The 16,078-nt window shown below is 44.3% G+C and overlaps 1 protein-coding gene across 1 annotated transcript in view; it reads left to right on the top strand.

The window, feature by feature from the left end:
- The first annotated feature begins 2,884 nt into the window (after positions 1–2,884).
- The window catches only part of LOC144479253 (TBC1 domain family member 30-like), a 95,596-nt gene continuing 82,402 nt past the window's right edge, over positions 2,885–16,078 (top strand). Inside the window, exon 1 of the mRNA XM_078197924.1 lies at positions 2,885–3,165. Within this exon, the coding sequence (XP_078054050.1) occupies positions 3,000–3,165 (166 nt within the window). The 5' untranslated portion in view covers positions 2,885–2,999. The remainder of the gene's footprint in view (positions 3,166–16,078) is intronic.

Consider the following 16,078-nt stretch of genomic DNA (forward strand, 5'->3'; position numbering starts at 1 on the left):
TGCACATTCTCCCCGTGTCTGCGTGGGTTTCCTCCAGGTGCTCCAGTTTCCTCCTTCATTCTGAAAGGCGTACTGGTTAGGCGCATTGACCCAAAAAGGTGCCGGACTGTGGCAACTAGGGGAATTTCACAGTAACTTCATCGCAGTGTTAATGTAAGCCTTACTTATGACTAATAAATAAACTTTGCTTTATGTTACAGCAAGGTTTTGTGATCTGGAATTCACTGACTGAAAGCAGATTCAAGATGAAGTGTCATTGAGAATAAATACTTGCAATGAAAAAGGAGAGCCAATGGATGTTATCTATCTTGACTTCCAAAAGGCCTTTGACAAGGTGCCTCACGGGAGACTGCTGAGTAAAATAAGGGCCCATGGTATTCGAGGCAAGGTACTAACATGGATTGACGATTGGCTGTCAGACAGAAGGCAGAGAGTTGGGATAAAAGGTTCTTTCTCAGAATGGCAACCGGTGACAAGTGGTGTCCCGCAGGGTTCAGTGTTGGGGCCACAGCTGTTCTCTTTATATATTAACGATCTAGATGACGGGACTGGGAGCATTCTGGCCAAGTTTGCCGATGATACAAAGATAGGTGGAGGGGCAGGTAGTATTGAGGAGGTGGGGAGGCTGCAGAAAGATTTAGACAGTTTAGGAGAGTGGTCCAAGAAGTGGCTGATGAAATTCAACGTGGGCAAGTGCGAGGTCGTACACTTTGGAAAAAAGAATAGAGGCATGGACTATTTTCTAAACGGTGACAAAATTCATAATGCTAAAGTGCAAAGGGACTTGGGAGTCCTAGTCCAGGATTCTCTAAAGGTAAACTTGCAGGTTGAGTCCGTAATTAAGAAAGCAAATGTAATGTTGTCATTTATCTCAAGAGGCTTGGAATACAAAAGCAGGGATGTACTTCTGAGGCTTTATAAAGCACTGGTTAGGCCCCATTTGGAGTACTGTGAGCAATTTTGGGCCCCACACCTCAGGAAGGACATACTGGCACTGGAGCGGGTCCAGCGGAGATTCACACGGATGATCCCAGGAATGGTAGGCCTGACATACGATGAACGTCTGAGGATCGTGGGATTATATTCATTGGAGTTTAGGAGGTTGAGGGGAGATCTGATAGAAACTTACAAGATAATGAACGGCTTAGATAGGATGGACGTAGGGAAGTTGTTTCCATTAACAGGGGAGACTAGGACGCGGGGGCACAGCCTTAGAATAAAAGGGAGTCACTTTAGAACAGAGATGAGGAGAAATTTCTTCAGCCAGAGAGTGGTGGGTCTGTGGAATTCATTGCCACAGAGGGCTGTGGAGGCCGAGACGTTGAGCGTCTTCAAGACAGAAATTGATAAATTCTTGATTTCTCGAGGAATTAAGGGCTATGGGGAGAGAGCGGGTAAATGGAGTTGAAATCAACCATGATTGAATGGTGGAGTGGACTCGATGGGCCGAATGGCCTTACTTCCGCTCCTATGTCTTATGGTCTTATGGTCTAAAACATTTACAGGGCAATAGGGAAACCGCGAGGGAGGCTACCTAATAAGAAGTCTCACAACCCCAGGTTAAAGTCCAATGGGTTTATTTGGAATCATGAGCTTTCAGAGCGCCGCTCCTTCATCAGGAGATGAATGATCACGTGATGAAGGTGCTGTGCTCTGAAAGCTCGTGATTCCAAATAAACCTGTTGGACTTTAACCTGGTGTTGTGAGACGTCTTATTGTGCCGACCCCAGTCCAACACTGGCATCTCCACATCATGTCCAATAAAGAAGCCATCAGAGGCACTATGGGTTAAATGGCCTCATTCTGTACAGGGTGGTGCTCCAGGGACTGGTACATCAGCTTGACTGCCCTTACCTTAACTATACATTTTCTAAGGTGTAAATATGAAAAGCAAAATCCAATATAACAATCCAGAATTTTTTTGAGCGATCTCCACCAATTAAGGATCGCTATCACAGAAGCACATCAAATTCCCTAGCTCTGCAATTTCTCCCCCACTTTGTTCGGTATTCATCCTGTTTGTGGTTTAATAATTTTCCAGCCTACAATTGTCATTTCCCGGGAAATGAAATGAGCATGTAGCCAACTCCTTGGGTTGTGTGCAGAGGGGGGCCTGATTGCATCAATCTCAGTAACTCGACACATGCAAAGAGAGGATGTTCTTTGTACAGTACACGCCCTGCTGGTGAGCAAGTGCCTCGCACCTGAGTTACAAACTGGGTCTCAAGCTACCCTTTCATCTGTAATATCTCGGAGGTTGGGGTTGTACCTAACCTTTGGGGAACTGGAACGTGCGATGATTTTAATTACCAAACCTTTTTCCTTTAATTTCTAACACAACGCCAAGGCAGCTTGGATGAAATCACTTTGTAAGATGGTTAAATTCTGTATTGATGCGTTTCCGTGTGAAATGCTTTTATTTTTAAAAAAAATCCACTGCCTTTTGCAAGCTCACCTCCAGTCAATTTGGACTTTGAGTTGCAACATATGATGGCAATGTGTTAGAGTAACAATGATTCCAGTGACCAATGGACAATTACAACAGCAACGGTGAAACCGACAGCTCCATTCGACAATGGGAAACGGCTTTTCAATTCACGAAGGCGGAGGATAATATTAAATGTTAATTGTGTGTGTGTGTGTGTGTGTGTGTGAATTTGACCAGTCACAACCCAATATGTCGGTAACACCTCCCCGAGAGAGGGTGATGTCATGTCTCCAAAGTTGGTCAAGAGGAGGGGCAATGGCATTTTTTTGCTATATTGCTGATACAGTGTGTTGCCTGATGGAGTGTAGCAGAATAGTGGAGAATTGCTGCTTTCCAGCCTGTACAGGTTAGGGGGGAATATCCTGTGACTGTGAAGAAGGGAGGGGGGGGGAAAAGAGCCGAGACGTTGAGACATCTGAAACTTGAATTGGCGATAGTGTGATTGATTCCACGCACGTTTGATTTTTTCCCCCCCTCTTCCTCTCTTGTGTTTTCTGCAAACTGGTTCTGCATGAACCAAGATCAAATCCCTGTAGTAAATCTGAATTCAGCCAGACATGCTGGAAGGTGCCTTAGAAAAAGGAACCGCAGCCTCGGCAGTGTCCTCAGCAATGTTCTGCAGAAAAGGAAATGCATTTCACGGTCTGCACCTCGGTTGCTCTGCACCTCACAGTCAGGTACAGTCACTGTTTCATTCACTGGCATGCGGGTATGATGCTTTATTGTTACTTTTTAATGATCCCTTTTCACGTTTTGCGAGGGGCGCCGACTTCGTGCCCTGGGATAAAATGCAATCTCCTTTATTGTGCAAAGGACCCATATTGAATGCTAACGATTACTTTAGTTGATGTTTTGATAATACTCCAAGGACGTTGATGCTGCTTTAGATTTCAGAGTAAGCAGACATTGTGTTTTGGCCCTTAAACGTATCTATTTTGGAATAAATTATTTTACTTTGTACCCCTCTCCTTTTTAAGGATATATTCTTATGAGCCCCCTTTTCCAAAAGGTGAGACACTTCATTTTAGCAACACCTTTTGCCGATGTTCAGAACTGACAAGACACATTGCTGAGGGTGATATTCTCAGTTCCTGGCATGTGCCAGCCAAATTGCCCGAGATATTTCTAATGGTGGCTGGCAAGCTAGACAAAATTGTCTTACTCCATCGCAGTGCCAGTGGGCTGTAAAGTAAGAATGTGAGCAACACAACAAGACTAAAATTGAACTTACAAGCTGAGATGTTACCTTGAGCTCCAATGGCTTGCATGAAGATCAGGAACTTGGCTACTGTCCATTCCATTAGTGTGCCCAGTATGTCACAGGTGAACTATTTCAATCACCTGACTTATTTCCCATTGCTGATGTAACACACTGGCTACACCAGTCTGGGTAGCCAATCAAGGCCAATGCAGTGGATAATGATGACATTATGATCTCACAAACACCTGAAGCCCCTCACAAGGTGAGCTGTACAACTTCCTAGCTTCACATGTCTTGCACTCTTGACACAGAATACGCCACATATCTGATTCTTTACTCCATGCAGGAGCTTGGGTTAAACAAGACACCTGGTGATTACAAGCACTACGGTGGCACAGTGGTTAGCACTGCTGCCTCACAGCTCCAGGGACCTGGGCTCGATTCCTGGCTTGGGTCACGGTCTGTGTGGAGTTTGCACATTCTTCCATGTCTGTGTGGATTTCCTCCGGGTGCTCTGGTTTCCTCCCACAGTCCAAAGATGTTTGGTTGATTGGCCAAGCTAAATTGTCCATAGTGTCCCAGGGTGTGTAGGTTAGAGGAATTAGCAGAGTAAATTTGTGGGAACAGGGACTGGGTGGGATTGTTATCAATGCAGACTCGATGAGCCGAATGGCCTCCTTCTGCCCTGTAGGGTTTCTATGATTCTATAATAGGGGGTTTAAAGTGCTTTTTTTCTTTGTACTGGTGTAATTACGCTGGCAAAATCCTTAGGTAAAACAGGTACTTGGCTATTTAGAGTTACCGCTTCTTGGCCTTTTGACTAAGATCAATCAAGCCCATGATTGGGTGCAATGTCTTATCTTGTGAGCTTTGGATCTTGTTTGTCTCTCTTGTGGGGACCGTGAATTGGATTCAATTGGATTTTGAATTTGGTTTTTGGAGCAAGCAAGCAAGCAATGGATTTGGGTCTATCCCTCCACTTTGAACGTTGGCTTTGTAACTTTAAGGATGGCATAAAAAAAATTTAAAAATCACAAGATCCAAGCTGACAGAACAGTATGCCTCTTTTGTAGAGACCAGGAATTGGATTCAATTTGAATTGGTTTTTGGAACAAGCAAGGAGATGGATTAATGGCTTTCCCGTACACTCTGCACATTGGTTTTGCAACTCTGAGAAAGAAATAGCATTTTTAAAATCTAAAGTTATCATACTGATCCCAGTAGCGGGCTTAAGAACCTTGGCAAAGTGATATGATAATGTTTATAGTTTCTGTATATTCATGTGCTGTTACTGCATCATAGTTAAAAAATAATTTACTTATTTTCACTTTGGTTTTCAGCCATGACACACTAGGAATGTAATTGAATAGTTCCTGTAGCAGATTAACAGGATTCAGCCAGTGTTTCTTACTTATGATACACCCGTGCCCAGAATAAAAAGTTGATTTACTTTGATTTAACATGAAAATCTCCTGCTTGAGATCCCAGAATGAGAATATCCTTCCTGATTGTTCTTTCTTACTACCTGCTGTAATGTCTGTTTAGTTCTTATTAGTACTAGCACGGGTGGTCTGAAGCTCACAGCTTCTTCTAAGCAGTTCCCACAACGTGCTGGAATCAAAAGCTTCAGAACACACTATCTTGTAATAACATCTCTATTCCTCACACCCTCGGTTCTGTACACCCAACTGTCGGGTTATGTACCCACACCATTTGTATTTGACTCTTGCACGATGGGCTGAATGGCCTTCTGTGCCATAACCATTCTCTGATTTAACGCACATTTAGAAGCGGGGCTGACTGCCAAACATTTTTCCCTTTGTGACCATTAACAAGAGCAGACCAGTGCTGTAGCTGCGTCACATTGCAGATTACAAACAAAGTGATTTGTTTGCTACATCCTTAATTCATTTGGTGCTAGAATATTGCATGTTCCAGTTTCCTAGTTACAATTTGTGCTGCTCACGTAACAGATTTGGAGCAGTTGAGTGTGAAGGTGCGAAAAGCATGGATTATGACTTTAGCCCCTGAGGAAATGATGGTCAGCATTGTGGAATTGCAAGTAAATGATCCTGGGAACAAAGAACAAAGAACAGCACAGGAAACAGGCTCTTCGGCCCTCCAAGCCTGTGCCGCTCCTTGGTCCAACTAGACCAATCGTTTGTATCCCTCCATTCCCAGGCTGCTCATGTGACTATCCAGGTAAGTCTTAAACGATGTCAGCGTGCCTGCCTCCACCACCCTACCTGGCAGTGCATTCCAGGCCCCCACCACCCTCTGTGCAAAAAACGTCCCTCTGATGTCTGAGTTATACCTCGCCCCTCTCAGCTTGAGCCCGTGACCGCTCGTGATCGTCACCTCCGACCTGGGAAAAAGCTTCCCACTGTTCACCCTATCTATACCCTTCAAACAGACAGGATTTGTGGTATGAAGTTACACTCAGGATCCAACACAATGCTGGGGATTTCAAAAATTAAAGGAAAATGGTCCTGTGGCTATTGGTTTTTGGTATCGACTATATAACTCTGCTTACAAGCTGTTAAGTCTGAGACTACGTGGTGGTATATCCAAAGAAGTCAAGCTGTAGGAACAATTAAGTTTATTGAAGAATTGTACGCCTTGCACTTCAGCCCTCAAGTGGCTGCAGGGACGGTTTCTGGGCAGGTCACCCTACGCCCTGGGTTAGCTAACCTGTCCTCTTAAAGAGGCTATGCCCCACATGCATAACACATGCAATTCATTTTTTTTGTTCAGCTGAATTAAAGTAAGATGAAAAACGGGTACCTGTGATAGAGATGAACAAAGAATTTGGTTGAATAATGTAAATTGATACAAATTCTCCAATTAGGCAACCATCAATATGTATCAGCTGGAGTTAGTGTAACAAAGACAATTGATACATGTTTAGGCTTGATGACAGAATTTCTAAAGGGTTTTCCTTTGTGAAATATTTACAACTTTCATTATTTCTATAGCGTATTTAGTGCACTGAAGCAATACCATATTTGAAGTAAAAACAGAACTGACTGATGGTCAGTCATTGACCTGAGACATTCTGTATGTCTCTCTCCACAGATACCGCTTGAACTGCTGAGTATTTCCAACATTTTCTGGTCTTATTTCAGATTTCCAGCATCTGCGGTATTTTACTTTTGTTGCCCATATGAGGGTTGCACAGAAAGATCTTGAGGCTCAGAATCACAGCTCAGGGAAATTCCATCTTGAGATTCAAAGTTCACTTTTCAGTCTGCATTTTGTGAACTGGAAGTGAATAATTGAAATGTTATTATCTTCGGTGACGAAACGTTTGACAGCAGAATACAAGAAAATAATGGGCCATAATTTGGGGTGGCACGGTGACACAGTGGTTAGAACTGTTGCCTCACAGCGCCAGAGATCTGGGTTGAATTTCGGCCTTGGGTGATTGTGTGTGTATGTGTGGATTTTGTATGTTCTCCCCATGTCTGCGTGGGTGTCCTCCGGGTGCTCCAGTTTCCTCTCTCAGTCCAAAAATGTGCAGGTTAGGTGGATTGGCCGTGCTAAATTGCCCCTTAGTGTCCAAAGATGTGTATGTTAGGTGGATTAGTAAATGTGAGCGGTTACAGGGACGGGGGGAGCGAGAGTGTGGGTGAGATGCTCTTTCGGAGAGTCCGTGCTGACTCGATGAGCCGAATGACCTCCTTCTGCACTGTAGGGATTCTATGAATTTGCTGTCAAAATAATGGTGGGTCTAATGATGTGTTCTGTTAGTTATGTGCAAATGCTATGGCAAATTAAGGTGATGGCAAATATGTGGTTAAATGTGGAACTCCAAAGATTGGAGGCTGAGTTGCTTCATTTCACCATTAGCTTTACGAAAATAGTGCCTGCTTCACCATTAACATTGTTTAGCGTAAAGTTATAGATAGAAACTATAAAAGATGAAGTCTTGCCCATTTCAGCCTAAGAAACCATCGAAAAATGTTAATTACTCTAGCACTGCAAGTTAGCTACTACAATCGTGGCATCACAGTTTAATTGTTGGAGATTATAAAAATGTAACATTTAATTTTTAATCTTTCCTTTCTGTCTGTTTTTGCTCGCTTTCTCAATCCAATCTTTCTTTCCTTCCCTTTATTTCTCTTTCTGCTACTGAGTTGACATTAAATTCATCCACACAAATTTAGACTGAATCTTGGCCCTGGTGTTGTTATTTTCACACATTTACAATTTGACTGGTCCCACATTCTGAAAGATGTGCTGGTTAGGGTGCATTGGCCATGCTGAATTCTCCCTCAGTGTAACCGAACAGGCGCCAGAGTGTGGCGACTAGGGGATTTTCACAGTAACTTCATTGCAGTGTTAATGTCTCACTAATAAATAAACTTAAAACTTTTAAAGAATTTGCCCTATTCACTCAGGTTCCAGATGCCATGTCTCTCTTGGGGTTCCCGATCATTTCATATTTTCAGCTACTTGCATTCGCAAAGAAGCATCTCAGTTACATGGTCAAGGGCAACTCTAAGCAATGGTGAATGCAATTCCTTCTCCAGTTATAGCAAATTGTGCCTCACTAGCTGAGACAATCTGTCCTTAGGGGCACTGCCCGTCCCCCCACTTTACCAGAGCAGCTTGCAGCAGGATTTTCACACCTGAGTCCTAACCCTGGAATGGCCAACTATTGGCCCAGAGGCATATTTTCTGTCCAATTAAGAAAGGTGAAGAGATGGGAGATGGACAAGGTGAGCAGTCATGACTGTGGACTCTGGAATGGCAGAAAGCAGCAATGATCACGGCATTCATGGAAGGGTGGCCCCACCATTTTGCAATGTCTCGCTCTTGGACTAGAGAGCACGTAGTCCATATCAGAGGCAGCTCGCTATATTGGCATCCGTAGAGAAGGAGGGGTGGGGGGGGGGGGGTCCTCGACGTTGTCAGGCTACTCATCAACAAGTCAGCAATGGTGAAATAGGAGTCTATCTTAGAGAGGGTGAAAGGCTCTGAAATATCCCCAGCCGATGGAGCTCACTCCTCTTTATTTAAGTTCCACATTTCTCTGGGGAATCCATGTTACAAAGAGTGCAGCATACTATTACCATGCAAGAAACACCTGAGGGAGGAGGCCTATTCCATTTCCACCCACTACCCCTCCCCGGATTCATCAAGATACAAACACTGCTTCTGCAAGAGTCTGGTGGACCTCTCCATGGTGGCCCTTGGGAACAGTTTGACACCATTTTAAGGTTGTGCATATGTGTCAAAAGCCACGAGTTCAGAATCAAATTTCTTCACACTAACCGCTACAGTGCATTTTCCCCCACCCCTCCCAAATACCCCAGTGTTTGTACATTAAACTCCTTGTAAGCTCTGCCTTCACAATGGCTGTTAATGTAATGTCAATTACGTTGTTAAGATTTGTTAATGTCAGATCAATTAGATTGTTATGGGGAAGAGAAACAGGTGTCAGTGTTAAATGACTTTGAGCACATATTAATGGGGATAGGTGGGACACTGGGTTGTGTGGGAGGAGAGATGTGAGACTGAACAAGTCTCTCAGTGAAGGAAAGCTCGTGGTTTTGACTTCACTAACCAGCTTGGATCTTTTTAATAATGTCTACTGTATGCAGTGCCACAGTGGTTACCACTGCTGCCTCACAGCGCCAGGGACCTGGGTTCGATTCCCGGCTTGGGTCACCGTGTGGCGTTTACACATTCTCCCCGTATCTGTGTGGGTTTCCTCCGGGTGCTCCGGTTTCCTCCCACAGTCCAAAGACGTGCTGGTTAGATTGATTGACCTTGCTAAATTGCCCTTTAGTGTCAGGGGGACTAGCTAGGTTAAATGCATGGGTTTATGGGGATAGGGTCTGGATGAGATTGTGGTCGGTGCAGACTCGATAGGCTGAATGGCCTCCCTTACTGTAGGATTCTAAGTGCTCTCTGCTCCTTGCATTCCTGGTTAGGAGTTGCTCACTGCTCTGTGAATGGCTCATTGCTGCGATTCCACCTTCTCTCCAGTGGATTAGCTAATGATCCTGTGTGTTTCCAGTGCCATCTCTTCATGATCTGATTCTGTGCTCCTTGGCTCATTTGCATTCACAATTGATGAGCCACCACTATCAGAAGGGTTGCTGCTACTGACTATATGACGGCTCCACCAAAATCTGTGGGAGGTGGGACCGTATTGGGAAACTGGCAAGCTGCCCAGTGATCAGATTTTGTCAGCGCCTCCATTCCTGCCCCCTCCACACCACCATGCAAATGTAGCCCTTTGTGTTTCAAAGCAATCCCGATGTTGTTCCAGTAATATTGCCTTTCCTGTAACTCCCTTTCCTGTCTGGATTTTCAGGCAATCTCAAATCCCACTTGTGATTTTTACTGTATTCCTGATTAATTTTGTGCTCAGATCCTGCTGAGCAGGTCTAGGCAACTTTCAATTGTAGAATCACCTTGTACCACGAAAGGAGAGGAGATTACACGTGTCCTATTTCCCGCCCCCGGTTGATTTTATTAAAGTTTAAAGTTTATTTATTAGTGTCACAAGTAGGCTTATATTCACACTGCAATGAAGTTACTATGAAAATCCCCTAGTCGCCACACTCTGGCGCCTGTTCAGGCATACTGGAGAATTTAGCACGGCCAATCTTTCGGACTGTGGGAGGAAACCGGAGCACCCGGAGACCATAAGACATAGGAGCAGAATTAGGCCACTCGGCCCATCGAGTCTGCTCTGCTATTCATAAGAACATAAGAACATAAGAAATAGGAGCAGAAGTAGGCCATCTATCCCCTCGAGCCTGCCCCGCCATTCAATAAGATCATGGCTGATCTGATAGTGGTTTAGTTCCATTTACCTGCCCGCTCCCCATAATCCTTAATTCCCTTATTGATCAGAAATCTATCTACCTGTGACTTAAACATAGCCTCCACTGCTTCAATGGGCAGAGAATTCCAGAGATTCACTACCCTCTGAGAGAAGAAGTTCCTCCTCAACTCTGTCCTAAACTGACTCCCCCTTATTTTGAGGCTGTGTCCTCTAGTTCTTGTTTCCTTTCTAAGTGGAAAGAATCTCTCTGCCTCTACCCTGTCTAGCCCCTTCATTATCTTATATATCTCAGCCTTCTAAACTCCAACGAGTACAGGCCCAATCTACTCAATCTCTCCTCATAAGCTAACCCCCTCATCTCCGGTATCAACCTGGTGAACCTTCCCTGTACTCCCTCCAAGGCCAATACATCCTTCCGCAAATAAGGGGACCAAAATTGCACACAGTACTTCAGTTGCGGCCTCACCAGTACCTTCTACAATTGCAGCAAGACCTCCCTGCTTTTATACTCCATCCCCTTCGCGATAAAGGCCAACATTCCATTTGCCTTCTTGATCACCTGCAAACTGAGTTTTTGCGATTCATGCACAAGGACCCCCAGGTCCCTCTGCACAGTAGCATGTTGTAATTTTTCACCATTTAAATAATAGTCCATTTTACCATTATTCCTTCCAAAGTGGATAACCTCACACTTGTCAACGTTATACTCCATCTGCCAGATCCTCGCCCACTCACTGAGCCTATCCAAATCTCTCTGCAGACTTTCCACATCCTCCACGCAATTCGCTTTCCCACTCATCTTTGTATCATCCGCAAACTTTGTTACCCTACACTCGGTCCCCTCCTCCAGGTCGTCTATGTATATGGTAAACAGTTGAGGCCTCAGCACCGATCCTTGCGGCACGCCACTAGTCACCAACTGCCAACCAGAAAAGCACCCATTTATTCCAACTCTCTGCTTCCTGTTAGATAGCCAATCCTCAGTCCACGCTAACACTTAACCCCCAACTCCGTGTAACTCCATGGCCTATATCGCAAGGAGGATAGAATGTAAAAGCAGAGATGTCTTGCTGCATCTGTACAGGGCATTGGTGGGGCTGCAGCTGGAATACTGTGTGCAGTATTGGTCCCCTTATTTGCGGAAGGATATATTGGCCTTGGAGGGAGTGCAGAGAAGGTTCACCAGGTTGATACCAGAGATGAGGGGTGTTGATTATGAGGAGAGACTGAGCAGATTGGGTTTGAATTTGGAAGGCTGAGGGGGGATCTTATAGAGACCTAGAAGATAATGAAGGGGCTGGATAGGGTAGAGATGGAGAGATTCTTTCCACTTAGAAAGGAAACTAGAACTAGAGGGCACAGCCTCAAAATAAAGGGGGGTCAGTTTAGGACAGAGTTGAGGAGGAACTTCTTCTCTCAGAGGGTGGTGAATCTCTGGAATTCTCTGCCCACTGAAGTGGTGGAGGCTACCTCGTTGAATATGTTTAAATCACGGATAGATGGATTCCTGATCAGTAAGGGAATTAGGGGTTATAGGGATCAGGCGGGTAAGTGGAACTGATCCACTTCAGATCAGCCATGATCTTGTTGAATGGCGGGGCAGGCTCGAGGGGCTAGATGGCCTACTCCTGCTCCTATTTCTTATGTTCGTATGTTCTTATGTTACCCTAATCTTCTGCAGCAACCTTTTGTGAGGCACCCTATCGAATGCCTTCTGGAAATCCAAAAACACCACATCCACCCTCTGTCAACCGCACTCGTTATATCTTCATAAAAAGCCAGTAAATTCGTCAAACACGACTTTCCCTTCATGAATCCATGCTGCGTCTGCTTGATCGAACCAGTTTTTTCCAGGTGTCCTGCTATTTCTTCTTTAATGATGGATTCCAGCAATTTCCCAACTACGGACGTTAAGCTAACCGGCCTGTAGTTACCCGCCTTTTGTCTACCTCCTTTTTTAAACAGTGGCGTCACATTAGCTGTTTTCCAATCAGCCGGCACTTCCCCAGAGTCCAGCAAATTTTGATAAATTACAACCAACGCATCCACTATTACTTCTGCCATTTCTTTCAGTACCCTGGGATGCATTCCATCCGGGCCCGGGGACTTGTCTACCTTTAGTCCCATTAGCCTACCAAGCACTACCTCTTTAGTAATAGTAATTGTTTTAAGGACCTCACCCCCTAATGTCCCATGACCGTCAATTTTCGGTAAGCTATTATGGCTGATTTTTTTCTCATCCCATTCTCCTGCTTTTTCCCCATAACCCCTGATCCCCTTATTAATCAAGAAGTTATCTATCTCCATCTTAAACCCACACAGACATGGGGAGAATGTGCAGTCAGTGAAGCAAACCGGGAATTGACCTGGGCCCCTGGCACTGTGAGGCAGCAGTGCTGACCACAGTGCCCCCATGCCGCCCCATAATCATGCCCAAGTCCTCAAGTATTCAGTAATATCTGCCCAAGGAATATAGAAATAACAATTGTGTCAGGTCTTTTAGTTGTTAAAATGCTTACTGATTTACCAGGACAGGATGACATATTGGGCATTCATTTCTTCTTAGTAACAAATTTGTGGAACAGCTTAACACCAAAAGCTTGACAGTGAATATGCTAAGTTCTGTTTTATGTATGTTATCAGGTATTCCAACAGCTGAACACTCTCCCGAAGATAACACTGGCAAAATATATGCAATTCTCAGACTGTTGTGAAAATAGATGTAACGCGTCTGTTCAGTGGTGTTTGTTCCATCCCTTTGAATTCTTTACCCTCTTCATGGGTTATATAATATTTAAGATGTTTGAGTTTGATGTCGGGTTTGGGACCACTGTTAATTTTATTGCTTTTTGTGTCTGGCATTATACCGCATAATAAACATCGCAAAGTCTGGAATGTAAATAATTAGTGAAGGCTGGAAGCAAAACAGCATAAGTGTCTGAGGAAAGCACTGCTAGGGGGAAAATGTTGATCATTTAATTTAACCATGCCGTTTGGTTAATTTGGAAGAGGAAAATTAGATGTCTGCAATTTTTCTTTTAGTCGAGTATAGGTGTGAAGTAATTGCCTTTGATATTTTCTGAAACGGGATTGCAGCTAAAGCTGCATCCATCAGTTTCACAGGAGCATAATCAATACTTTGCACGCAAGGCTTAAAGTTTCTTAATATAACCATAAATAGATACTTAACTAATAAATGTCCTGTGGCGGTGACCACTTGACAAACCGTCAGCCTAGTGATGGAAGATGTCATCGACAATATCATTAACTTGCACTTACTCACCAGTAACCAGGTTCCAACTTCACAGTCTGGCTGCAGACTTCATTACAGCCTCGGTCCAAAAATGGGAAAGAACTGCATTCCACAGGCAAGAGTGAGTGTCTTTGGTAACCAGGCAGCAACTTACCCATCACGGAATCAAGAAGCCCTAATAAAATTGAAGCCAGTTGGAATCGGGGCTGAGGGGAATAACTCTCCACTGCCTGGAGCCATACCTAGTTAAGAGCCATACGGCTATAGTTGTTGAAGGCCAATAATCTCAGCCCTGGTAGGAGATCTTCAGAGTGGTCCTCGGCTCAACCATCTACAGCTGCTTCATCAATGACCTTCCTTCCATCATAAGTTCAGAAGTGGGCAATACAAGTTCACCACCACATCCACAGTTTCCCCTTTATCCATGTTGCTAGTTGCTTCCTCAAAGAATTCTAATAAATTAGTCAAACTTAATTTCCCTTTCACAAAGCCATGTTGACTCTGCCTGATTTCATTGAGATGTTCAATCTTAATAATGGATTCTAGCATTTCCCCTCTGCTACAAGTTAAGCTAACTGGCCTGTAGTTTCCTGAATTCTTTCTCCCTCCTTTCTTGAATAGAGGAGTTACATTTGCTATTTTCCTATCTGATAGAATCTTTCCATTCCAAACCAATGCATCTTGGTTGAATGACGGAACAGACTCAAGGGACCCAAACGCCTACTCCTGCTCCTAATTCATATGTTTGTATGTGGGGACATTCACTGATGGTTCACTCACCATGTTCAATACCATTTGTGACTCATTGACTGCTGAAACAGTCTGTGATCCCATGCAGCGGACCTGGCCAACATTCAGGCTTGGGTTGATAAATGGCAAGTATCATTCATGTTACACAATTGCCAAACAATGCTTACCTCTAACACGAGAGAGTCAACCACCTCCTGTTGGCATTCAGCAGCATTGCTAGATCCCCCACAAACACTTAACCACATAAATATCATGGCCACAAACATAGGTCAGAGGTTGGGAATTCTGTGATGAGTTACCCACCTCCTGATTCCCCCAAACTTGTCCACGGTCACTAAGGTACAAGTCAGGAGTGTGTTAGAAAACTCTCAACTTGCCTGTTCCAACACCATGCATGAAAGTCTACACCATCCAGGACAAAGCAAGCTCCTTGATTAGATGTCATCCAACACCTTAAACACTCAATCACCTGCCCCACCAGCATTCCATGCCAAGAGTCTGCACCACTTACAAGATTCATTGAAGCATCTTGCAAAAGCTTCTTCAACAGCACCTCTAAAACCCACAACCTCTACCACCAAGAGGGATAAGGGCAGCAGGTGCATAAGAACATCACCACCTGCAAGTTCCCCTCTAAATTGCACAATGTCCTGACTTGGAAATATATCCCTCTTTCTTCATTATCGCGGGGTCAAAATCCTTCTACTAAGCAGCACCTGTGAGAGTACCTTCAGCATACGGCCTGCAGAGGTGCAAGAATGTGGCTAACCATGACTTCCTCGCGGACAATTAGGGTTTGGCAATAAATGTTGGCCTTGACAGTGACTCCCACATCCCATGAAGTGTCAAAAACTGGAGTCCAGCTGAAGATGCACGTTAGGGATAAAGATGAAAAGGAGAAGGTTGGAGGAGACAGATGTAGGTACAAATTAGTACCTACATCTAATGTAGTACCGACAAATTCCAAAACATTTAAAAACTAGTTCTAGAAAGGGAAAATCAGGGACCCAATTTTTGCTCTGATGTCAGGGACCTGAAGCCCATGGTAAAATTCAAGCCTTTGTTTTATTGCTTTCTGAATGTGCACTTATACTGCAAATATACCTATTTGAAAACGTGACCGGTTTCATCCTTGGTTTGTGCTGACTTAACATCTCAGGAAGGTGGTGACAACACTTCACTTATCTTTGGTCTAAGGAGAGGGAAATTGCGCAAGAATTCCTACAGCTGATCATTATCCCAGGTGGAAACTGAATATGGGGAGGACAGGTTTGGCCTTGCTTATGATACCCTTTGAAATCTAATAACCTGGTGCCAACTGCTACCTAAAATCTTATTAAAAATCATTGAGTCTGCACCGACAACAATCCCACCCAAGCATTATCCCCTTAACCCCACGTATTTACCCTGCTAATCCCCCTGACACTAACGGGCAATTTACCATGGCCAATCAGCCTAACCCTCATATCTTTAGAGTGTGGGAACAAACCGGGGCACCCGGAGGATACCCACGCAGACACGGGGAGAATGTGCAGACCCCACACAGTCATCCGAGGCTGGAATTGAACCCGGTCCCTGGTGCTG

The sequence above is a fragment of the Mustelus asterias genome, chromosome 25 (genome assembly GCF_964213995.1).
Source record: "Mustelus asterias chromosome 25, sMusAst1.hap1.1, whole genome shotgun sequence".
Taxonomy (NCBI): domain Eukaryota; kingdom Metazoa; phylum Chordata; class Chondrichthyes; order Carcharhiniformes; family Triakidae; genus Mustelus; species Mustelus asterias.